Genomic DNA, 24,246 nt, shown 5'->3' on the forward strand with positions numbered 1-24,246 from the left:
TGCTACCTGTGAAATCCTGGGGCTAACCCATGTCCTGCGCTTCCAAATTGCCTTTGCATTGGAGTATAATTAAAAATATTTATACTGCACCTAGCAGTGCTGAGGGCGGCAGGGAGCAATCCTAGACTTCTCACACTGGCTCTAGATTGCCCAAAATAAAAGCCTGCAGGAAGTGTGTTGTGACTGTGCTCTGTGCTAATTGCTGCAATGGTTTGACAGTTCTGGAGAGGCACAATACAGAAATGAATACGATTGAACGGAACTACAGTCTTCCAGTCTTGGCACAGATGCTACTTCACAACACAAAGCAATTTGTCAGTAGCATAGATAGGGGGAAGAATGGTAACATTTTTTTGGTGGATAAATATGTCACTCGTGCAATATTAGGCAGACAGACATCATTGCTGGTGCTCCTCGTACCCAGCCTAGCGATACAGTATCTGCACGAGGACCGCCGTCAGATGCACAACGGAAGAAAGGTTAAGCCTGTTGCACAGTTTTTTTACAGATTTGTTTCTTTTCTTATGTTTTGCCCCTTCTCTCAAAGGCACCAGGTCTTGCCAGGGCGGGGTTTCAGCTGGCGGGTTCCTCTCCCAAGTGTCAACCGTGGCTCGGTGGGTAGCACCCTCGCCTCTGAGTCAGAAGGTTGCGGGGGAAAAATTTGGTTGCTTTGCGCCTCCCAGGGTGCTAACGTGGTGCAAAGCAACCTGCGCCCGGGCGCGGCGCCGCCAACGCCTCCCGCGAAAGTCAGCGGGAGGTTAGTGGCGGCCACGATCTTCGGTAGCTCCCCCTGACTTACCGCCGGATGCTATATCCGACGGGGTCAGGGGGGCCTACCTGCAGCCGGGGCGGCGCTAATTAAAGACGCGGTGCCGGGCGGCCATTTTTTCCCCGGCCTCCTCTTCGCCCCCCCCCCCCCCCGCGGAGTGCCGGGCGCGACATTCCCTCACAGCTCCCCAAGAGGGAGGTGGGGCACTTCCAGTAGCGTCCCGCTTCCCTCTTGGGGCGCCACCGATGGATCTCGGCCGGGGTGGGGGGGCGCTAATTTTTTCGGGTCGCTAAAAGTAGCGCTCCAGCGAAGGGGGCGCTACTCAATTTTTCCCCCTGTGGGTTCAAGTCCCACTCCAGAGACTTGGGCACAAAAATACAGGCTGACACTCCAGTGCAGTGCTGAGGAAGTGCTGCACTGTCGGAGGTGCCGTCTTTCGGATGAGACGTTAAACCGAGGCCCCGTCTGCTCTCTCAGGCGGACGTAAAAGATCCCACGGCCACTATTTCAATGAAGAGCAGGGGAGTTCTCCCCGGTGTCCTGGGCCCAATATTTATCCGTCAACCAACATCACCAAAACAGATTATCTGGTCATTATCACATTGCTGTTTGTGGGAGCTTGCTGTGCGCAAACTGGCTGCCGCGTTTCCTGCATTACAAACAGTGACTACACTTCAAAAAGTACTTCATTGGCTGTTAAGCGCTTTGGGACATCCCGAGGTCGTGAAAGGCGCTATATAAATGCGAGTTTTTCTTTTTCTTTTTTCCTCGTACCCAGCCTAGCAATGCAGTACCTGCACGAGGACTGCTAGCAGATGCAGATTTTTTTATTTTTTTTATTTTTGCCTTTTCTCCCCAAAAGGTACCAGGTCTTGCCAGGGCAGGGTTTCAACTGGCGGGTTCCTCTCCCAAGTGTCTATTGGTTGCAGAGAAGGGAAAGTTTGTAATGATGACCGTGCACCAACCCGGAGCTGAAGTTCCCCGGGGCCTCCAGCGGTCTCCCACTGTACCTCTGGTGGGAAACCAGTGGAACCTCTGCTGCCCCCGAGGGTTCCTGCCAATGTTACCGCAGGAGACCTTTACCTCAAGGTGGTTGGAGTACAAAGGTGATTCTTCAGTTGTACAGAGCTATGGTCAGGCCCCATCTGTAGCAGTACTACGTTCAGTTTTTGGGCACCAAACAGCAGGAAAGATAACCGGACAGGCAACATCCGTGGAGAGAGAGATAGGGCAGGAATTTAACTCAGGAGTCGGGTTGGAGGCGGGACTACAACTTTCGGGGTTGTAGTCCTGCCTCCATCGAGATGCGGCCAATCCCCGCGACTTTAACTTGATTGACCTTGTTGAGCCCGCCCAGCGGGCTCAGCAGGCCAATTAAGGGCCACCCGGTAACAGGTGATGTCACAGACTGAAATTTCATCTGTCAAGAGCTTTTGACAGATGAAATATCAGCGTTTCACAGCTGTTTGAAGCTGTCAAACACTGACAGTCTTACTTCTAACCTGAGTCCTTCTCCACAGACTCAATTAGAAATCTCTCCTGCACAGTAAGCTGAAGGCTGTCACTTTTGACAGTTCGCAGCCATTCTGCTTTCTGTGCCAGTGAGATGAGGGACTCCCGGAACCTAAAGGAAGGAAGGCTGAAAAGGTAAGAAAAGGTATGTAAAACTTATTTAATCACTTTAGACACACCAAACACACTTTGCACTCATGCACACATCACTCACCTGAACACCGACATCTCGACCCCCTCCAAGTCCTTCAACCCGACGGCCCGACTCCTCTAACTTGGCGTGGTTTGGAGCCGTCGGGAATCCCACACTTCAACCTTAAAAATAGGGATTAGGCTAAAAACTGCCTGTTAACTACCTGTTAACAGGCAGTTAATTGGCACTAATCCCTCCCCGCCTCGGGTAGACGGGTCCCAGTGCGGGGCGGGTACCCGCCTCCTTTGAAACTGGCATGGAAGCGGGTTTGGGTGTGGGAAGGGGTCGGGACCACTGATTTCGGGATTTTAACCCCCCCCCACGCCTCCAATCCCGACACCACGGCCCAATGAAAATCCTGCCCATAGAGTCAACGTTTTGGGTCGAAACCCTTCTACAGTAGGTGGGTTTCGACCCAAAACGTTGACTCTATTTCTCTCTCCACGGATGTTGCCTGGCCTGCTGAGTTTTTCCAGCATTTTCTGTTGTTATTTTGGATTTCCAGCATCCGCAGTATTTTGCTATCGTAGCAGGAAAGATATATTGGCCTTGGAAGGGGGGTGGGGATACAATGCAGATTCACCAGATTGATACCAGGGCTTAAAGGACACGGTTGTATTCCCTTGAGATTAGGCTGAGGGGTGATCGAATCAAGGTGTTTTAAATGATAAAGAGATTCGATAGGGTAGATACAGGAACTATTTCCTCTAGTGGGGAAATCCAGAACAAGAGAGCATAAGCTTAAGATGAGAGCTGAGCCATTTAGGAGTGAAATCACATAAAGGGTAGTGGAAATCTTGAAATCTCGCCCCCTAAAAGGCTGTGGATGGTCGGTCAATTGAAATTTTCAGGACTGGGAGGGATAGACTTTTGTTAAGTAAGGGTATTAAGGGATATGATGCAAAGGTGAATATATGGAGTTTGGGTACAGATCAGCCATGATCTAATTTAATGGCGAAACAGGCTCGTGGGACTGAATGGCCTACTCCTGTTCCTATGTAGGAGCACATATAGTGAGATCCATTTGACCATTCCTCAGTCCATCATAGGTGTGATTAAATGTACGTGCAGAAGGTTTTAAGGAGAGTGTGTTTGTGGGGGGCAACCAGGGCCACCCACCTCTGCCACACCTAGTCCAGCAGCACCTTTGGAGACATCAGTGTACCCTGGATCTCTGTTCGGTCTCTGCTCCGTGTTGCCAACCCAAAAATGCCCTCCCCTTTAAACAGCTGTTACAGGCCTTCAAACCCTGGCAGCAGCACCAGATGCCCTGTTTCCAAACAGCGAGCTCCCAATGTTGGGCATATTCATGCCAAGAACTGAACGTAAGTAGGCCTGACCCAGGAAAATGCAAACGGGTCAAGCATTCTACATTCCAGCAGACTGACAACAGACCTTTGAGTGCCTGCTGAATATTTGCTTAGGAAACAACAACAACTTGCATTTATATAGCAGCTTTAACGCAGTAAAACATCCCAAGGCGCTTCACAGGAGCGTTATCAGACAAAATTTGACACCAAGCCACATAAGGAGATATTAGGACAGGTGACTGAAAGCTTGGTCAAAGAGCTAGGTTTAAAGGAGGAGAGAGAGGCGGAGAGGTTTCAAGAGCTTAGGGCCTCGGCAGCTGAAGGCACAGCCGCCAGTGGTGGGGCCATTAAAATAGGGGATGCGCAGGAGACCAGAATTGGTGGCGTGCAGAGATCTCGGGGGTGGGGTGGGGGGGGCGGATGGTGAAGAGGTTGTAGGGCTGGAGGAGGTTACAGAGATAAGAAATTGGAAAAGATGAAGAATAAAAGTCCTGTGTTTGGTCTGCAGGTAAACAGTCACAGTTTTTTAAATTTCATTTATTGCCCATCCCTAATTGCCCTTGAGAAGGTGGTGGTGAGCCAGCTTCTTGAACCGCTGCAGTCCGTGTGGTGCAGCAATTTCTCTTTTCACCGGTGTTACTGGACTGCACAGCAGAAGGGGATTCCCAGCCCCACATCATTTAATACCTCTGCTGCAGTTAAAACCAGCAGTGGAGCCCTGAATAAATCAAAAGTACATTTTTTAAAATACCAACTTATCCTTCCACATCCTACCCAGATGGCCTTATTCCTTTAACCTAATAAAGCCGGAGTGTTAAAAAGAAAATAGGGAACTTATATTTAACAGAGAGCCTTTCACATTCTCGGAATATGTCCAAGTGTTTCACAAGCATTGAATTACTTTTGAAGTGCAGTCACTGTTGTTGAGTAGGCAAATCAGCCGTCAATTTGCACAAAGCCAGGTCCCACAAACGGCAGTGAGGTAAACGACCAGATAATCTGTTTTGGTGACATTGTTTGAGGGACAAATATTGGCCAGGACACCGGGAGAACTCGCTGCTTGTTTGGAAAAAAAAATGCCTGAGATCTTTTACAGCCACCTGTACAAGCAGATGGGGCTTTACATTTTAAAGTCTCATTGAAAGATCATAGGAGATTGGAGTCCAGGAAACAAAACAAAAGCAAAAAAAAATGCCAGCTTGTTCAGGTTTGGACTGCAGCACAGTATTTGCGGAACCCTCGGCTGTGGTGAGCCTGCAGGGTGTCCCTTGCTAACTGTCTTTTCCCCCTTTCAATGCAGTGCTTCAGTCTGATCACCTCCTGCAATTGCTGCTCACTGACGACATGGAAACTGGAGCTGTCATGGTGTCTGTCCTGCTCGGTATCCTGCAGGTGAATGGGTGAGACGCTTCTGTCCGTTGTATAAAGTTCAAAGGTGCTAAAATAACCTGTTTAGAATCATTGAGTCGTCAGTGATTTATGCACCTAAAGAATCTGTATTAACACTAGCTGTTTTAAACCTACATAGTTGTCCATATCTATCGGTGATATTACCATGAGCACCAATTTGGAATCAGCTACAAAGCAGTTGGACGGTTGCATCTATCATGCATTTAGTACAACGTTATCGTAACTTTATTTTCGTTTCGTTTTTTAAAAAGTTGAAATTTATAAAGTTCAAATCCCCTCACTACCAAATAAAGCTTCTGCTCAAGTACCCCCCCCCCCCCTCTCGAGCAGGGGGCTCACCTTAAGTGGGCTCCAGTCTGCTCAATAATAAATGGATACAATCACTGCAAGAAAGCCAGCAAGAGTCTTGTCCAAGTAAAACTGGTCCTGTCTGCAGCAGTTCCGTCATCCTTGCTTTGGGCCAGTGCAGGACAGATGGGCAAACCGCCTTTCGATTTAATGGTAAATTGCAGGTAACTTCAGCTTTTTGATGTATGCAAACATACAAAAGGAAATGTAGGAAAAGCCCATGAACGCTCACCTTACCCATTGGACAGTGCAACCTTGTATACCACCCTCCACAATCACTAGTAATGCCAACTCCTGGGAAGGCCAAAAACGGAGGAAAATATCTGGCCATTTTCAGGAAAAACTTGGGGAAATTCCCCATCAAGTTCCAGGAGACCATGATTAAGGCACCAGGGGGGAAAAATTCAGTTGTTTGCGTCTCCCGTTAGCGCCTTAAGAGGGTGCTAATGGGGCGCAAAGCAACTAGCGCCCGGGCGCGGCGATGTTTGCGCCGCTCGCGAAATTAACTAGACATTTTGCGGCGGCGCTAAACACTATCGCCACGATTTCCCCCGCCAGCAGATCGTAACGTCAGTCGAGTGCGTAGCGCCCCGGACCGGCTATTGAGTGGCGCCCCCTGCCTTACTGCCTGCCGCTAGCAACGACAGGTTGAGGGGAGCGTTTTGCAGTCAGGAAGGGACTAGGGGAGCGCTATTTAAAGGCGACCGCTTCCTGCCTTTTTTTGTTGGTGACATTTTTGCACCACGCAATCTGAGAGAGAGACTTCTGGAGAGATTCAACGCTGTGTGAAGGAGTTTTGGGTACTGAGCTGCACTATGCAGGTTCATTTTGATTTGCCCTTCCTTGCTTCGCCAATGCTCTGAGGTAGTGCCTCGCTCCTCGGCCTTTGCGCCTTAAGACAGATGTGAAGCGCCTGATTTAGCGCTTCAATCACCTCCAGGGGCGATAAAAGCCAAGTTTGCCGTCGGAGGCGATAATTAGCGCCAGCTGCTAAACTTTGCGCACGGCCGATAATGGCGCCCCAAAAGGGGCGATACTGAATTTTCTCCCCCAAGTTCTAGGAGACCATGATTAAGGCACCAAGTTTCAGGAGACCATGATTAAGGCACCAAGTTTCAGGAGACCATGATTAAGGCACCAAGTTTCAGGAGACCATGATTAAGGCATCAAGTTCTAGGAGACCAAGATTAAGGCACCAAGTTTCAGGAGACCATGATTAAGGCACCAAGTTTCAGGAGACCATGATTAAGGCACCAAGTTCTAGGAGACCATGATTAAGGCACCAAGTTCTAGGAGACCATGATTAAGGCATCAAGTTCTAGGAGACCAAGATTAAGGCACCAAGTTTCAGGAGACCATGATTAAGGCACCAAGTTTCAGGAGACCATGATTAAGGCACCAAGTTCTAGGAGACCATGATTAAGGCATCAAGTTCTAGGAGACCAAGATTAAGGCACCAAGTTTCAGGAGACCATGATTAAGGCACCAAGTTTCAGGAGACCATGATTAAGGCACCAAGTTCTAGGAGACCATGATTAAGGCACCAAGTTTCAGGAGACCATGATTAAGGCACCAAGTTCCAGGAGACCATCATTACCATGACTCATCACTGGACATGCTTAAACTAGCACCCCACCCACCCATGTCCTAAATTCCTCAGGAGCATAGGGCTATATAGGACTGGAAAAGACCACTCTATCCATCAAGGTCACAGACTTCTTGCGCTACTGCACCTCCTAACAGAAACAAGACAGGATGATACTGAATTCTTCTTCCTGAAATTGTAGACGGGCAGGTGGGGGTGGGGTATGGGTAAAGAGCAGAGTGAACACTACTGAAAATTCTCTGCGTAGTATTCTCCTTTAACACAGTTATTTAACTAGTGACTGTGGAAAATGGCCAGATTTTTATCTCCGTTGTTGGCCTTCCCGGGAGTTGGCATTACAAGTTGATTGTGGAGAGTGGTAAACGACGTAGCACTGTCTATCCCTCTTAAAACTTATAACATCCTCTGCTATCGTTTCACCCCTGACTAGGCTATTCCACACACCTATCACTCTTCACATGAAAAGGAAAGGTTACATCTTTGTGTATTCACCTTTAATGTATTATACAGTATGGGGGGGGGGGGGGTTGGTGGTAGGGGGCTTTGAAGTCTTTCTCTCTTCTGCCAGTTGCTCTGGATTATAAACCGACTCAAAGAGGGCAGGTGGGTAACATCGTCCAGTACGCCAGTTAATCCAGCCCTGAAAGCGAACGTGCGCAACAGCAACTTTGGATGGACACTTGCTCCAGTTTAGTTCTCCCATGGGAGACACCTTGCTTGGTACTTTCCCACAGTAGTGTGGCTGAAATCAGGAACTCGGCTGGTTTGGGAATCGAACCTGTGTCCCACCACTCCAGGCTACTGTGCCTCAGTGCTCCAACACACCTCCCCTTTTCCATCAAATTCCTCCTCACCCCTGCCCTCCTCTCAAGAAGGAGTTGTTTCCTTGCTGTGGTATAATTGTGCGAGCACTGGACGTTCTCCGATACCTCACCCAAATGGCCATTCTTCATGTGTGAGCTTAGACAGTGAATGTCGCAGGCTATTCCATCACACTGGCATCACAGACGGGGCCCAATTCTCTCCTCATCCAGTGTCCAAACACACACACTTTCCAGTAGGGATTATTGGATAGCGTTCAGGAGCAGGAACTCTGGCGGATTCTTCCTTCAGTAACCCAAGGGAGCGGAGACCAATTGTAGTGTCTCTACTGCCACCTGGTAGCGATCAGTTAACGCCGGACACACCAGGGATGTCAAATCCTGAACTGTTGAAATGATTTGCCTTTCAGGACAGTACTGTTCTCGGTGAAAGAGAAAAACATCCGCTTAATTCTGGATGAATTAATTTACAAGCTCTCTGCGACCACCAATCCAGTTATAGGAAGCACATCCATCAAAGTCATGCTGATGATAGCGGAGTCCCATCCTCCCACCTTGCAGATTCTCTGCACTTCCTACATAGGTATGTGAAGTACTAATTATTTACAATAATATTCCAGTTAAGGCTCAGAGTAATTGCATTTTGTAAGGTGGTCTCTGGTATCTGGCAGTTCCCAAGGGCAAAAACTGAACCAAACTAATTTCTTTTTAAAATATCTTTGAAGAAGGAGCTCACCGAATTGCTCAGTTGAAAACTGCATGGTTTTGTACTGAGTCGAACAAACCGGGAATCTCCCAAATTCAATTTCTGGTCTGTGATGAGTAATGATGAATGTGCCGTGTCCTGTACAACCCCGTGCTAAGCTTCAAACACCATGGGGGGGAAAATTCGGTTGCTTTGCGCCTCCCGTTAGCGCCCTAATGGGGCGCAAAGCAACTAGCGCCCGGGCGCGGTGATGTTTGCGCCGCTCGTGAAATTAACTAGACATTTTGTGGCGGCGCTAAACACTACCGCCATGATCTCCTGCGCCCGCAGATTGTGACGTCAGCTGAACGTGCAACGCCCCGGTAGCACCCCGGACCGGATATTGAGTGGCACCCCCTGCCTTACCGCCTGCCGCTAGCAACGACAGGTTGAGGGGAACGTTTTGCAGTCGGGAAGGGACTGGGGAGTGCTACTTAAAGGCGACCGCTTCCTGACTCTTTTTGTCAGCGACATTTTTGCACCACGCATTCTGAGAGAGAGAGATTCAATGTTGTGTGAAGGAGTTTTGGGTACTGAGCAGCACTTTGCAGGTTCATTTTGATTTGACCTTCCTTGCATCGATTTAGAAGAGACTGTGGGGGCTGCACTCTGAGCTCTTTCCCTGGGCCTCTCCATTGTTCTTCCCAGCAGATTTGATGTACAGGTCTCTCCAAGTCGAGATTCAAGGCTGCAATGAGCAGGATGTGGATGGGGAGCAAGATCGACCCTCCCCTTTAAGAACTGGCCGGCGCCAGAGTGTCTGTGTTCCATTGCTGACTGACATTACATGAGCTTCGCCAGCGCTCTGAGTTAGCGCCTCACTCCTCGGCGTTAGCGCCTTAAGACAGGTGTGTAGCGCCTGATTTAACGCTCCAATCACCTTCAGGGGTGCTAGATGTAAAGTTTGCAGTCGGAGGCGATAATTAGTGGCAGGCGCTAAACTTTGCGCCCGGCCGATAATTGCGCCCCAAACGGGGCGATACCGAATTTCTCCCCCCATAAGTTTTCAATCGGCATTTACTTGTCACTTCTGTAATATTACCAGGCGTTTACCCTTACCTCACTATCCCCTCCTCCCACTACCGCAGCTGAAATCCTTCTCCATGCTTTACAACCAGACTTTATTTTTCCGATGCTCTCCTTACCAGCCACCTACACTCCACGCTACAAAAACTCCATTCAAAGCTCTACTACCCCATCCTGCTCATCCATCAGTCCCATCCTCCAAATTCTGTTGGGCTTCAACTCTGAATTACTCATCTTCACCTGTTTGTCTGTGAGAAGCCCTTCATCAGTTAAAAGTGCTGTCCTGAATTCTGCTCTCCCTCATGAAGTTATGCGAATTGGGGTCCTATTGAATCAATAGGACCCCCCCCAATTACATCCTTTCCACCAGCTGCCGACCTGCTTCGGTCTGGTGGGAAAGACGTGACAGCTTCCCCGCTCCAGGAATAGATGAAGAGACCATCCAGGTAAGTCAAAACATTTCCTTTGCAGGGCTTGTGCTTCCCCCGAGCCCCAGTAGGAAAGTCACAGCCTCACTTGCCCTGGACACCAAACCCCACCCCGCCCCACCTTCCCTCCCAAAGCCCCTACCCACCTTTTCCCTGAAAGTCGACAGGTAGCCACGGGCCACCTGATCGACCCCTGCCGGCTGCTGCTCCGCGCCTTCCTACACTACATCAGTGACTACATTCCAAAAGCACTTCAGTGGCTGCAGAGTGCTTTGGGATGTCCTGGGGACGTGAAAGAGGCTATACAAATGCAAGTCTCTTCTTTACTTCCGCCCGTTCCATGCAGGAAATGGAGCAGCGGCGTTTAAATGAGGCCCGGCGGTTAGATTGGCCGTAGATTCCCGCTGTCCCGGAAGGAAAAGTAACTTCCCGTTGGAAACCCGCCCTGGGTTAAACCCACTTCTACCATCAGGTCTGAAAATCTGCAGCAGTCCTGCCGGCACCTGTAAAGAGATAGGAAACTGTTTAACATCTCGGGTGGAGACTCTTCACCAGAGCTGGCCTTAACCTACCTTTTCATTTTGCAGTTAGTGACGGACTGGCTGTGTGTTCCCTGAATTTACAGTGTTTATTTCAGGTTTTCAGCAGTTGTAATCTTTTTCTTTTTATCCCAACTTTTGATAATAAGCCTTAAGCCTGCCTTGCCGTAGCTTAACCTTGGAAGACAGCTAGTAGCATTCCTTAACAAAAGTATCTCCCAACAAGGTTGTACAATTTGCTTTATTAAAATAAATAGTTTTCCTAAATTCAGTGACTGCGCTTAAACAAAAAAGCATTTGGGATACCCTTAGGATGCGGTACGGCGCTTTGTAAATACAAACTCTTTCTCTCTCTCTTAAATTTATCTGAATATCCTATAGCATGAGAATAAAGTAGTTTCTTAATCTGTTTCTTTAACTTCATAAAAGCTTCATTCAGATTTATTGAAATGTTGTCCTAATGTGTTAGAAAGAGCACCGTGAATGCTTACAATTAGTACAACATTACTGCAGGTCATCCAATCCTTCAATAAATTTTGTTGGAACAGATTTTTTTTTGACATGTCACAGCGACTTTGCAGCTCTCTGTGTACTTTCCCGACCAGATTTGGACAGCTCTGCTGACTGATTTCCAAAAACCACCTTCTGGCCAGCAGTCTCTTCGCAGCGAAGGGGCCTATTGTGAGCCACGTATTCATTTCTACTCCGTTCTGGTGCTATCGTGACGTTTGCGTGACTGGGAGCGTTTCAGCGTGAAAGGCATTGGCCCAGAAATTGGTGTCGGGGGCTTCCCGTGGGTGCAAGCCCCTGACCTACACTTACATAGCGCGCCGACAGTTGAAGCCTGGGCCTGCGTGGCTTTCCTGTCAGTGGCCCGGTTCAGCTCCCGGCGCGCTGTGCTTGCGTGATCCAGCGGCGTAGTTAGCTCAATGAGCCGGCTGGGATCACATGAGCACTGGGCAACCAATCGGAGGTTGCAAAAGTTCATTCATGAGTTTGATAGTAAGAACTGTCAAACTCATGAAAACTCCGGGCACCCAAAACAGTACTTAAACTTCAAATAAAAGTTTTTAAAAATCCCACTAATTAAATGAACTATTAATAACTGTAAAAAACTAATTTAAACAATTATTCAAATTTTTGAAAAAAATAATTTTTTAACAAATCGGGTCTAAAAATACACTTGCCTTACTGTAAAGTCTTTAAAAATAATAAACCTGTGGGAAAAAAATTCTAACTTTAATTAATAGACCACTTACCTTTTAAAACTAAGTACTTACGTCTGCTTTTTTCTCGTGTAAAAACTGGAGGCCTTATCGCACGGGAAACCCTGTATATTAAAAAAAAAAGGAATTTCAGCGCGCACGCGCAGACTTCTGCGCGCACACATTCGACCTCTGAACCCCTTGGTTCAGAGGATCGGAAATGCCGGTTTCTCGCGCATGCGCTGTGCATGCAGAAAACCGGCAATTCCATCGGTCCCACGCGTGAGTACACGGTGCTTACTCACGCGTTGGGACCCGAATTACTGGGCCAATATATTATGACTTCAGTCTGTAGCTATCTAGCTTGCAGGATCCCACTTTTCTAGGATGGCTGGATCACGGGTACAGTCCACTCCTTATAGTGACAAAGGAGGCAGGAGCCACTTTGCAAAATGGCTCCATTTGCCTGATAAATAGCAGGAGCTTTTGGTTCACCTTTTGGCAATGGGATAAGTGAGATCCACCTCAGAATAACATGACACAGCCAATTCAGATGCACTCAGATGGCTTTGAACTTAAATTCATTCATGGTCCAAATCCCCCCCAAAAAATACTGGCAATCAGAAAGACAGCTAGTAGCATTCCTTAACAAAAGTATCTCCCAACAAGGTTGTACAATTTGCTTTATTAAAAAAAATAGTTTTCCTAAATTCAGTGACTGCACTTAAACAAAAAAGCATTAGGAATATCCTTCGGATGCGGTACGGCGCTTTGTAAATACAAACTCTTTCTCTCTCTCTTAAATTTACCTGAACATCCTATAGCATGAGAATGAAGTAGTTTCTTAATCTGTTTCTTTAACTTCATAAAAGCTTCATTCAGATTTATTGAAATGTTGCCCTAATGTGTTAGAAAGAGCACCGTGAATGCTTACAATTAGTACAGCATTACTGCAGGTCATCCAATCCTTCAATAAATTTTGTTGGAACAGATTCTTTTTTTGACATGTCACAGCGACTTTGCAGCTCTCTGTGTACTTTCCCGACCAGATTTGGACAGCTCTGCTGACTGATTTCCAAAAACCACCTTCTGGCCAGCAGTCTCTTCGCAGCGAAGGGGTCTATTGTGAGCCACGTATTCATTTCTACTCCGTTCTGGTGCTATCGTGACAGCGGTGAAGGTCTTGAAGACGCTTGCGTGACTGGGAGCGTTTCAGCGTGAAAGGCATTATATTATTACTTCAGCTATCTAGCTTGCAGGATCCCACCTTACTAGGATGGCTGGATCACGGGTACAGTCCACTCCTTATAGTGACAAAGGAGACAGGAGCCACTCTGCAAAATGGCTCCATTTGCCTGATAAATAGCAGGAGCTTTTGGTTCACCTTTTGGCAATGGGATAAGTGAGATCCACCTCAGAATAACATGACGCAGCCAATTCAGATGGCTTTGAACTTAAATTCATTCATGGTCCAAATCCAAAAAAGAATACTGGAAATCAGAAAGAGAAACTGAAAGGTCTGCATCTCAAAGAGAAAGAACAGGTTGTTGTGGGACCCTTCATTTATTTTCTCTCCTTTTGTTTCCCCCTCTCTGCGCTACATACTTGGCAGAGAGGACCCAGAGTTAAGGCAATTGGCAAACAAACCAGAGAGGGGAGATGAGGGGATTTTTATTTTTTACGCAGCGAGTTGTTGTGATCTGGAACGCGCTGCCTGAAAAGGCGGTGGAAGCAGATTCAATAGTAACATTCAAGAGAGAATTGGATAGATGCTTGAAAAGGAAGTATTTGCAGGGCTATGGGGAAAGAGCAGGGGAGTGGGGCTAACTGGATCGCTCTTTCAAAGAGCCGGCACAGGCATGATGGGCCGAATGGTCTCTTTCTGTGCTGTATGATTCTGTGATTGCCAGCTAAGAAGCCCGGGGTGCTATGTTCCCCTACTTTTTCCCTCCCTCCCTCCCTTCAAGAGTGATACTTGGGGCAGGATTGGGCCGTGGAGGCGGGATTGGAGGCATGTGGGGGGTTAAATTCTTGAAATCGGGGGGCACGAACCCAACCCGCCTCCATGCCAGTTTCAAAGGAGGCGGGTACCCGACCTGTGCTGGGACCCGCCTCCCCGAGGCGGGAAGGGGATTAGTGCCAATTAACTGCCTGTTAACAGGTAGTTAACAGGCAGTTTTTAGCCTAATCCCTATTTTTATTCCTGAAGTGTGGGATTCCCGACGGCTCCAAACCACGCCAAGTTAGCGAGGCGGGCCGTCGGGCTGAAGGACTTGGAGGGGTCGAGATGTCTGGTGTTCAGGTGAGTGATGGGTGCATGAGTGAAGAGGTAAGTGTGTTTGGTGTGTGTAAAGTGTTTAAAGAAGTTTTACTTACCTTTACAGCCTTCCTTCCTTCAGGTCTCGGGAGTCCCTCATCTCACCGGCACAGAAAGCAGAATGGACGCGAGCTGTCAAAAGCTGCAGCATTCAGCTTTCTGTTCCGGGGAGATCTCTAAATCAGCCTGAGAGGAAGGAATTAACTTGGAGTACAGATTGTCAGTGTTTGACAGCTTCAAAGAGCTGTCAAATGCTGATATTTCATCTGTCAAAAGCTCTTGACAGATGAACTGTCAATCTGTGACGTCACCTGTTGCCAGGTGGCCCTTAATTGGCCTGCTGAGCCCGCTGGGCAGGCTCAACAAGGTCAATCAGGGGAAAATCGCATGGGTTGGCCACAACTCGATGGAGGCGGGACTACAACCCCGAAAGTTATAGTCCCGCCTCCTCAATGAAAATCCAGCCCATTGGTCTCTGCTGGTGGATACCCCAACAGCCAAAGCTGAAATTTCTCTGGAGGAAATTGTGGCTGCAAACCAGCATCCGATTGGCTGGAACCGAGTGTTGGAGCACTAGCAGATGAGACGTTAAACCGAGGCCCTGTCTGCCCTCTCAGGTGGGCGTAAAAGATCCCATGGCACTATTTTGAAGAGCAGGGGAGTTATCCCTGGTATCCCAGGCCAATATTTATCCCTCAATCAACATCACTAAAACAGATTATCTGGCCATTATCACACTGATGTTTGTGGGAGCTTGCTGTGCGCAAATTGGCTGCCGCGTTTCCCACATTACAACAGTGACTCCACTTCAAAAAGTACTTCGTTGGCTGCAAAGCGCTTTGGGACGTCCTGTGGTCGTGAAAGGCGCTATAGAAATGCAAGTCTTTCTTTCTATTAACACATTGTGCTAGCTCGGAAGAATATCTCCTTTTGCCTCCAAAACAGCAGTACCACTTTCTTGCATACCGACCAGCATTGCAATGCAAAAGTGGTTCATTGTTTAAAGTCTTTTGAGACGTTACGACCTGATGAGGGACTCTGTAAATTAAAGTATTGCTAGTACTCATCTCAGCTGTCCAGGCTACACAAGCTAAATAGAACGCAGAAATGACTATGAATTGGTTGGTTGGGGGGTGGGGGGGTCTTCACTTTGTTGAATGCTGTCCTGGCAGACCATTGCTTGAATGGATCTGCTGCGGGGGTTTGAAGTAAAACATGCCAAATATTCATAATTCTGTAGAGGCACTCGAGATTTCGTGTCCTTGGCCCAGCCCAGCCTACTTGGGTTTTAATGTTTTTGAGTGCCCTTGGTACAGAGGCATCTGTGATTCTTGCTCACTAAAGGTCGATTCGCTGAACCTTTTTTAAATCAGATTTCATATCTCCTCTTGGTATTGCTAGTACTGGATATTCTGTCCAACTGTTTGGGAATAATTTTTGATGTATCCTCTTTTACTCTCCTTTTTATTGTTCTGATTGGCACAGTTTCAACACTATTTTGACCTTAAAAGGAAGCAGTATGGCAACCAAATGAAAACCTAAGTGAGCTGGTTTAATGTACAGGAAACTCTTTTTTTATCCGGCACCGACGGGACCGGCGTGGTGCCGGTTGATCAAAAAGTCCGGATTACAGAGAGGTACACTTGCCAAGGTACGAGAGCCCCGTACACGGCCACAGATCCAGGAGCCCCGGTTACACGGCACTTGTGCAGGAGTCCCAGTTACACGGCCACAGATCCAGGAGTCCCTGTTGCACAGCCACAGGTGCAGGAGCCCCTGTTACACGGCACTTGTGCAGGAGTCCCGGTTACACGGCCACAGATCCAGGAGTCCCTGTTGCACGGCCACACGTGCAGGAGCCCCGGTTACACGGCCACAATGCAGGAGCCCCGGTTACACGGCCACAGATCCAGGAGTCCCTGTTGCATGGCCACAGGTGCAGGAGCCCCGGTTACACGGCACTTGTGCAGGAGTCCCGGTTACACGGCCACAGATCCAGGAGTCCCTGTTGCACGGCCACAGGTGCAGGAGCCCCGGTTACACGGCCACAATGCAGGAGCCCCGGTTACACGGCCACAGATCCAGGAGTCCCTGTTGCATGGCCACAGGTGCAGGAGCCCCGGTTACACGGCACTTGTGCAGGAGTCCCAGTTACACGGCCACAGATCCAGGAGTCCCTGTTGCACGGCCACAGGTGCAGGAGCCCCGGTTACACGGCACTTGTGCAGGAGTCCCGGTTACACAGCCACAGATCCAGGAGTCCCTGTTGCATGGCCACAGATCCAGGAACCCCGGTTACACGGCCACGAATATATAGTAAAACTTACCTGAACCTGCTCCTGAATTTTGCCGGTTAAGAGAGAGTTTCCTGTAGCAGGGTTTGGGGGAAGGAGGAGTACCAGTTACGCAGATTAACATTGGAATTTATTTGAATCAAGTTGATCCAAAAAAAAATCAAAATCCTGAAAAATCCAAATGCTGCACAGTCTGCATTTGGAAATAACCTTCTAACCCAATCTGGTAAATTTGGAACAGGAGCTCTACTGCTTCTATACAATAGATGTAACATTTATCCCCTGCATATGAATTTCTAGCAGTAATAGTCACGCACAACAACTTCTGAAACTGAAGGGTTAAACTTGCAGCACACACCCATGCCCATCCCGATCACGCCATACACACTCACCCCATCTCCACCCAGCAGGATTTGCCTACCGCCTTGAACAGTGCAATGTGTCATTACAGCCGAAACTGAAAGCCACAACTAAGTTCATACGGAGGCAAAAGCGCTAAATGTTCAGAAAGGACACAACAGGTCTTGTGAATTGGCTGGAGAGTCCAGAACCAGGGACCACAGTCTCAGGATAAGGGGTCGGCCATTCTAGGACTGAGATGAGGAGGAATCTCTTCACTCAGAGGGTTGCGAATCTTTGGAATTCTCTACCCCCAGAGGGCCGTGGATGCTGAGTCGTTGAGTATATTCAAGGCTGAGATGGATAGATTTTTTGACTCTAGTGGAATCAAGGGATATGGGGATGGGGCGGGAAAGTGGAGTTGAGGTAGAAGGTCAGCCATGATCTTATTCAATGGCAGAGCAGGCTCGAGGGACCAAATGGCCCACTCCTGCTCCTATTTGTTACGTTCTTAACTGTGTTTAAAAAAAAAAATCATATCAGTAATTTTATTCTACATGCACAGCCACAAAATAATATGCCTATATGATATTTATATACATTTCAGTCAGTGTTTCAGTGTTACGTCTTAGTCACAAAGGCAGGCTGGAAGGTATAGCAATGCAGACTATCCAACTGCCGCTGATTTCTGAATAAAAGCTCTTTTTTAACATGCCTTAACTTCTTTCTTACCTCTGATCTCTCATCTTGTTGCACACATGCACGCAAGTGTCCGCAGATTTTAAAAATATATATACATAAAGATCACTCAATGCATTTTCACCATGCAATCAGAATGAGGGCTACATTACTGTTCTGTGTATTTCCTTCCTCCCCTCTTCCACAGCTGAGAAGCCAACGTCTGCAGCAGTCTAATTAAATGGTATTTTTGTCACGTTGCCAAAGGCTAATATCTTTTCCGCACCCTCTTATTAAAGAGGGGGTCTCGCCATCAGCACTCTGCTTTTTTTTTAATGGATTTTCCTCCCCTTTACCCTCACACTGACTCTTGCCGGGGGTACAGTTCCGCGGCTACCGCCACTCCACCGGTACCTCCGCCCGAGCGTCCACTCTTGACGATGAATTGCCAGGATGGAGTGTGCTCACGGCCAAGCCAATCATAATCTTGCCCAAGGTCCCCAGTTTCCAACAGGGAGTCGCTGAATACCACCGATCAGGGCTGGTGACGTAAGTTGTAGCCCCTCAACTGTGATCAGCTAATCACACACAGGCTGGGAATTCAAACTTGGGACCTTTCTGGTCTGTTAGTGGTTACTCACTAGGCCATCGCCAAAGCTTAGCATTCAATTTTACAAATAAAACACAAGATAATTAATCTCCGTATCCTCTTTGTTTCAATATGTTGTATATATTTCCACCTAAACGCTATTGACATTTGTCATTGCTTGCAGAACTGGTTGTGGGTTGGTGGTGAGCCAGATGGCGAGAAGGAGCCGAGCTTTCACTCGGTTACCTTCCATTGCTGAGGAGAGTTTTCAGCGAGGGTCTATGATTATGATGGTGCAAATTGTATACAATGGCCCAGAAATTCGGGTCTCCACGGGTGAGTACGCACGGGGTACTCATCCGTAGGCCCAATGGAAGTGCCGGTTTCCTGCATGCACTGCGCATGCGCGGGAAACCGGCACTTCCGTTCCCCTGAAAGAAGGGGTTCAGAGTTCGAACACGTGTGCAGGAGAGGCTGCGCGTGCGCATCGAACTTAGGTTTTTTTTGCAGGTTTTCCCGGGAGGGTAAGTCTCCAGAATTTACACATATAAAAAGCAGGCGTAAGGCCTGCTTTTTACAAGGTAAGTGGTGAATTAATTAAAATTAAAACATTTTTTCCACAGGTTTATTATTTTTAAATACTTTAAAGCAAGGTAAGTTTATTTTTAGCCCCATTAGAAAATAAAATTATTTTTTTCAAAAATTTAAATTATTGTTTAAAATAGTTATTTCATGTAATTTATAATTTATTTAAAAAACTGTGATTTAAAAAAATTTATTTGAAGATTTAGTGATGTTTTAGGGCCCGTAGTATTTATAAGTTTTGACAGCTCTTCCTGTCAATCTTATGAATGGAGCATTCCCTGCTCCGATTGGCACGTGATCCCAGGGGCCGCATCGAACTAACTGCGCCCCTAACTAACTAACTAACTGGGATACGCAAGCACTGCGCGCCGGAGGTTGGAGCAGGCCCAGGATCGGAATTCCACACGAGCCCACAGCTCAACGGCCGGCGCGCAAGGTAAGTGCAGGTCGGGGGCTTGCACCCCCGGGAAGCCCCCGACCCGAATTTCTGGGCCAATATGTTGGAAGGAATGGGCTTGCCTCATTCCCTGTTTTCTCTCTGATGCCCAATCTTCCAGGTTTCAGTGAGCTAGGATTACAAGCATTTCTCTCATCATTTGCCAGAATCTAGAGCTGCAGCCACTGTGCTAACTTGCCCATGCAACCACCCACACCTTGCATTTACATAGCACTTTAACATGCAAAACGTCCCACGATACTTTACAGAATAGTAATGGAACATCAAGCCAAGTGAGCGAGCTCAAGAGCTAGGACCGACGACTTGGGCAAAGGATGCGTTTTGCAAAGATTTTTAAAGAAAGAGAGGGAAGTAGAGAGGTTTAAGAAAGACTTGCATTTATATAGCGCCTTTCACGACCACCAGATGTCTCAAAGTGCTTTACAGCCAATGAAGTACTTTTGAAGTGGAGTCACTGTTGTAATGTGGTTAACGCAGCAGCCAATTTGCGCACAGCAAGCTCCCACAAACAGCAATGTGATAATGACCAGATAATCTGTTTTTGTTATGTTGGTTGAGGGATAAGTATTGGCCAGGACACCGAGGAGAACTGCCCCCTGCTCTTCTTCGAAATAGTGCCATGGGATCTTTTACGTCCACCTGAGAGAGCAGGCGGGGCCTCGGTTTAACGTCTCATCCGAAAGACGGCACCTCCGACAGAGCAGCACTCCCTCAGCACTGCACTGGAGTGTCAGCCTAGTTTTATGTGCTCAAGTCCCTGGAGTGGGACTTGCCTCTGCGTCAGAAGGTTGTGGGTTCAAGTGTGCTACCCACTGAGCCACAGCTGGCACTTTAGGGAGGAAGTTATAAAGAGCAGGGCCTGAGCAACTGAAAGCTCTGCCACCAAAGGGGGTGGGAGGAGGGGTGGTGAAAGGAAGGGTGATACATATAAGACATCCGTGCAAAAAGTCAACCGGCAACATTTGGGGAGTGGACAACAATGGGTGTACAATACATGTGCCCATCAGTGCACTTTGTGCATTGGCCTGTGGAGCTACTTCCGTAAATGCAGCTGACTGTTTGCCTTTGTGTCATCATGAACATCTCTGTTTCAAAGTGGCTTGGATTGTTGGCTTGGATTTTGACTAGGAACTCCCTCCCTAACACTGTGGGAGTACCTTCACCACACGGGCTGCGGCGGTTCAAGAAGGCGGCTCACCACCACCTTTTCAAGGGTGGCCAGGGATGCCAGCGACGCCCACATCCCAAGAATGAATATAAAAAAACAATTGATCTTGAATTTTTCCCATGGTCCTATTACTTTTTGATGCTTTGAACTAGGATTTAATTACGTTACACAGCCGCTTGTACCACCACGTTGCGAACCAACATGGTCTTGAGTTAAAGGAATAACTGTGGGTGCAGTGAAATAATAAATAGGTTTCTATGTAAATTCCATTTGCCACTGTTCTGCCCATCTGACAAACCCGTCTATATCGTCCTGTAGCCTGAGGCTTCCCTCCTCGCTATTTACCACTCCACCAATTTTCGTGTCATCTGCGAACCTACTGATCATACCTCCTACATTCATATCTAAATCATTAATGTACACTACAAACAGCAAACTAGGGATCACTGTTTAAAAATAAGGGGTCGCCCATTTAAGACAGAGATGAGGAGAATTTTTTTCTTGGAGGGTTGTGAGTCTTTGGAACTCTCTTGCTCAGAGGGCGGTGGAAGCAGATTCTTTGAATATTTTTAAGGCAGAGGTAGATAGATTCTTGATAAGCAAGGGGGTGAAAGGTTATCGGGGGTAGGCGGGAATGGGGAGTAATCGGATCAGCCGTGATCTTATTGAATGGCGGAGCAGGCTCGAGGGGCCTACTCCTGTTCCTAATTCGTATGTTCGTATGTAACTGTTCTGTAATGCAAAGAAAACACAGGAAGAAATTGCATTTGTAATTTCCTGCATTATGTTTTGCATTTAAAAAAATAATTTCTATGAAAGTAGCTGTCAAGGAATATCTGAAAAATAATCTGTCTGTGGTTTGTTAACCAGGTTTATGTCCTCTCTTGAGCAAGCAGTGGACAGGAAGAGGCTTTGATAAGGAGCTGAGTCAGCTATTGGAACTCCTCTATGCTGGGTCTACCCAAGGAGTAAACAAGCAGGTATGTATTATTAGCCTACTCAATGGCACAGAATTGATGGTCCTGTGAGAATAAAAATATTCTGCACTCCAGTAGTATATTTTTGGCACTGTGGGTGGTGGAAGCAGATTCATTTGGGCCTATACTCATTGGAGTTTAGAAGAATGAGAGGTGATCTTATTGAAACGTATAAGATTCTGAGGGGGCTTGACAGGGTAGATGCAGAGAGGATGTTTCCCCTCATGGGGGAATCTGGAACTAGGGGGGCATAGTTTCAGGATAAGGGGTCCCCCATTTAAAACTGAGATGAGGAGGAATTTCTTCCCTCAGCAGGTCGTGAATCTTTGGAATTCTCTACCCCAGAGAGCGGTGGAGGCTGGGTCATTGAATATATTCAAGGCGGAGATAGACAGATTTTTGAACGATAAGGGAGTCAAGAGGTATGGGGAGCGGGCAGGGAAGTGGAGTTGAGGCCAAGACTAGGTCAGCCATGATCTTATTGAATGGCGGAGCTGGCTCAAGGGGCCAAATGGCCTGCTCTTGCTCCTATTTCTTATGTTCAGTAGTAACTTTCAAAAGGGAATTGGATATATACTTGAAAAGAAAAAAATTGCAAGGCTATGGGGAAAGAGCAGGGAAGTGGGACTAGCTCTTTCAAAGAGCCGGCACAGGTACGATGGGCTGAGTGGCCTCCTTCTGTGCTGTAAGATTCTATGGCCTAGAAATTGGGTATAGCCCCGCCAGCACGTTTGCGCCGAAAATTTTGCGCCCGCCGCGGAGCCAGTTGTGCCCGCCCCATATTCACTTTCAGCGCCCCAAAGCGGAACCGGGCGCTGGTACAGGGTGTGTCCGCCCCGCTTGGGGCGCTGAAAGTGAATTTCAGCTCTCCCGGTCCCGCTGCGCCACCCGATGCGGTGCAGCAGGCTGCTGTACTGCAGGCCTCCCCCTTCTCTTAAGGGGGAGGTGCCTGCAACGGCCGGAGCCTCGATTGCAAGTGCCGGCAAAAGAGCCCGGCACAACGGAGAAGTGCCGGGCTCCACGGAAACCAGCCGGCAATGCCGCGGTGGGGGGGGGGTGGAGGAGGCCGGGGAAGGAGGTGCGGGCAGGCGGCCGCCGAAAAAGCAGCCACCCCGCACCTCCACCTTAACTTGCGCCGCTAAGGCTGCAGTAAGGACCCGGTCTCCCGATGTTGTTAGCGCCCGCCACGGAAGAGGCGGCCGCTACTGAAGATGGGGATCGGCGTGGTTTCGGGCGGTACCGGGGCACTGCGCACACCGATGACGTCATCGGTGCCGGCGCAGCGCTACCGGCTAACGCCGATGTTAGGGCCCACCTAATTTCGGGCGCGACGCAACTTCCGGCGCAACCCACTCTTTCGTCCCTAATTGGGCGCAAACGCAACTGAATTTCTAGGTCTATAATTTGGCTGTCATTCTTATTTTTATCTTTAGAAAAAAGGGCGATAAAAATTTAGAACAATTTACTGTGTAAAGTAGTGAAATCAAAAGCTTATGGGGAATTAATGCAGTTGTGTGCTAGGCTGGACGAGTTGAAACACTGGACCGATAGATGACTTTGTTGGGTTCAGTGGCTTTTTCCTCTTTTTTTTATTTCTTACTGTTTTAAGTTTAAGCAGTTGAATTTAAAAAATAAAAGCGTGAATCTTGGCGTTTTTAGAGGTTCTACAGAGCTGCGTGCTTGATCCAAGCAGCGTGGAGAGCATATCAGACAAGAAAGCGGATGAAGAATCTTCCAAAAGTAGTGACAACTCTACAAAGGAGTTTCAGGTAAAGATTCCCTGTAGCCTTTTTGAAAAATCTATTACCTGTATATCCAGTAGATTCAATGAAGGCAGGACTTGGAAAAATGATTGCACATCCCTGATTTCCTTCGCTCCACCATTAGCGGCTGTGCCTTCAGCTGCCTAAACTCTGCAATTCCCTCCACAAACCTCTCCGCCTCTCTACCTCTCTCTCCTCCTTCAAGATGCTCCTTAAAACCTACCTCTTTGTCCAAGCTTTTGGTCAGATGTCCTAATAACTCCTTATGTGGGTCGGTGTCAAATTTTGTTTGCTAATGCTTCTGTGAAGCGCCCTGGGTCGTTTCACTACTTTAAAGGCGCTATATGAATGCAACTTGTTGATATTGTAGCATGGATGACCACAGCAATCGCCAATGGTGATGTTGCCCACGGTAAGTCAGATAGGTGCTGTTTTACAAGGTGGAATTTCCTGTTTATATCTGTTTTTTAATATAATAAAAAATGAAGGCTATCACACACATTTCCTGTCAGTCACACTTTGCATGTCACACATGTCTGTGTCACGTATTGTTAGGTAAATTTATTCGTCATAGGTAATTTCTTCCAACTGATTGGTTCGTATGCATTTTTTTTTATAATGATTGTAAATCACCAGTTTGTCAGCACTACCTAGATTTTAATCCTCAATACATTTCAGTATGTTTTTGTCTAAGGGACGAATATAAACCTTTTAAAAAGTGAAATTACTTTATTTAATAATAAAGCACCATCACAACCTATTTAAAGCCTCAACAGCCTTATTTAATTAATACACGTATTTATATATAATGAACCTCAAACACTTGTTACTTAACAGCAATTATACTTTGTGCCTTAAAACTGACACAGCTTCACCTCACCAGTAAAAATAATACATCTCCATTATGCTGTATAACACTCCTGTCCTTGTTAAACGTTGTTTCATTTAATTTACAAACCGCAATGTCACGGGATATCCACCAACACGTTATTACAAATGCAAAATTATCTTTTAAAAAAAAATACAAAGCCAATCATTGACCTGGACCCTAATCTACCCTCATCAAACACTTAAACTCTGATTGACCTGAATCTGTGTTTACAATTCGACTTTGTGGCCTTTTAGAAAAAACAGTTCCATATTAGTAGCAATATAATATGCTATGCA

At 47.4% G+C, this 24,246-nt stretch overlaps 1 protein-coding gene across 1 annotated transcript in view; it reads left to right on the forward strand.

Annotated features, from left to right (window-relative positions):
- The window catches only part of iqcb1 (IQ motif containing B1), a 73,706-nt gene that overhangs the window by 23,541 nt on the left and 25,919 nt on the right, over positions 1 to 24,246 (forward strand). The window contains exons 6-9 of the mRNA XM_085986818.1: positions 5,085 to 5,184; positions 8,380 to 8,552; positions 21,210 to 21,319; positions 22,976 to 23,085. Coding sequence (XP_085842944.1) covers positions 5,085 to 5,184; positions 8,380 to 8,552; positions 21,210 to 21,319; positions 22,976 to 23,085 — 493 coding nt within the window. The remainder of the gene's footprint in view (positions 1 to 5,084; positions 5,185 to 8,379; positions 8,553 to 21,209; positions 21,320 to 22,975; positions 23,086 to 24,246) is intronic.

Source organism: Somniosus microcephalus, chromosome 4 (genome assembly GCF_052327205.1).
Source record: "Somniosus microcephalus isolate GS21.2 chromosome 4, FLI_Smic_1.0, whole genome shotgun sequence".
NCBI lineage: Eukaryota > Metazoa > Chordata > Chondrichthyes > Squaliformes > Somniosidae > Somniosus > Somniosus microcephalus.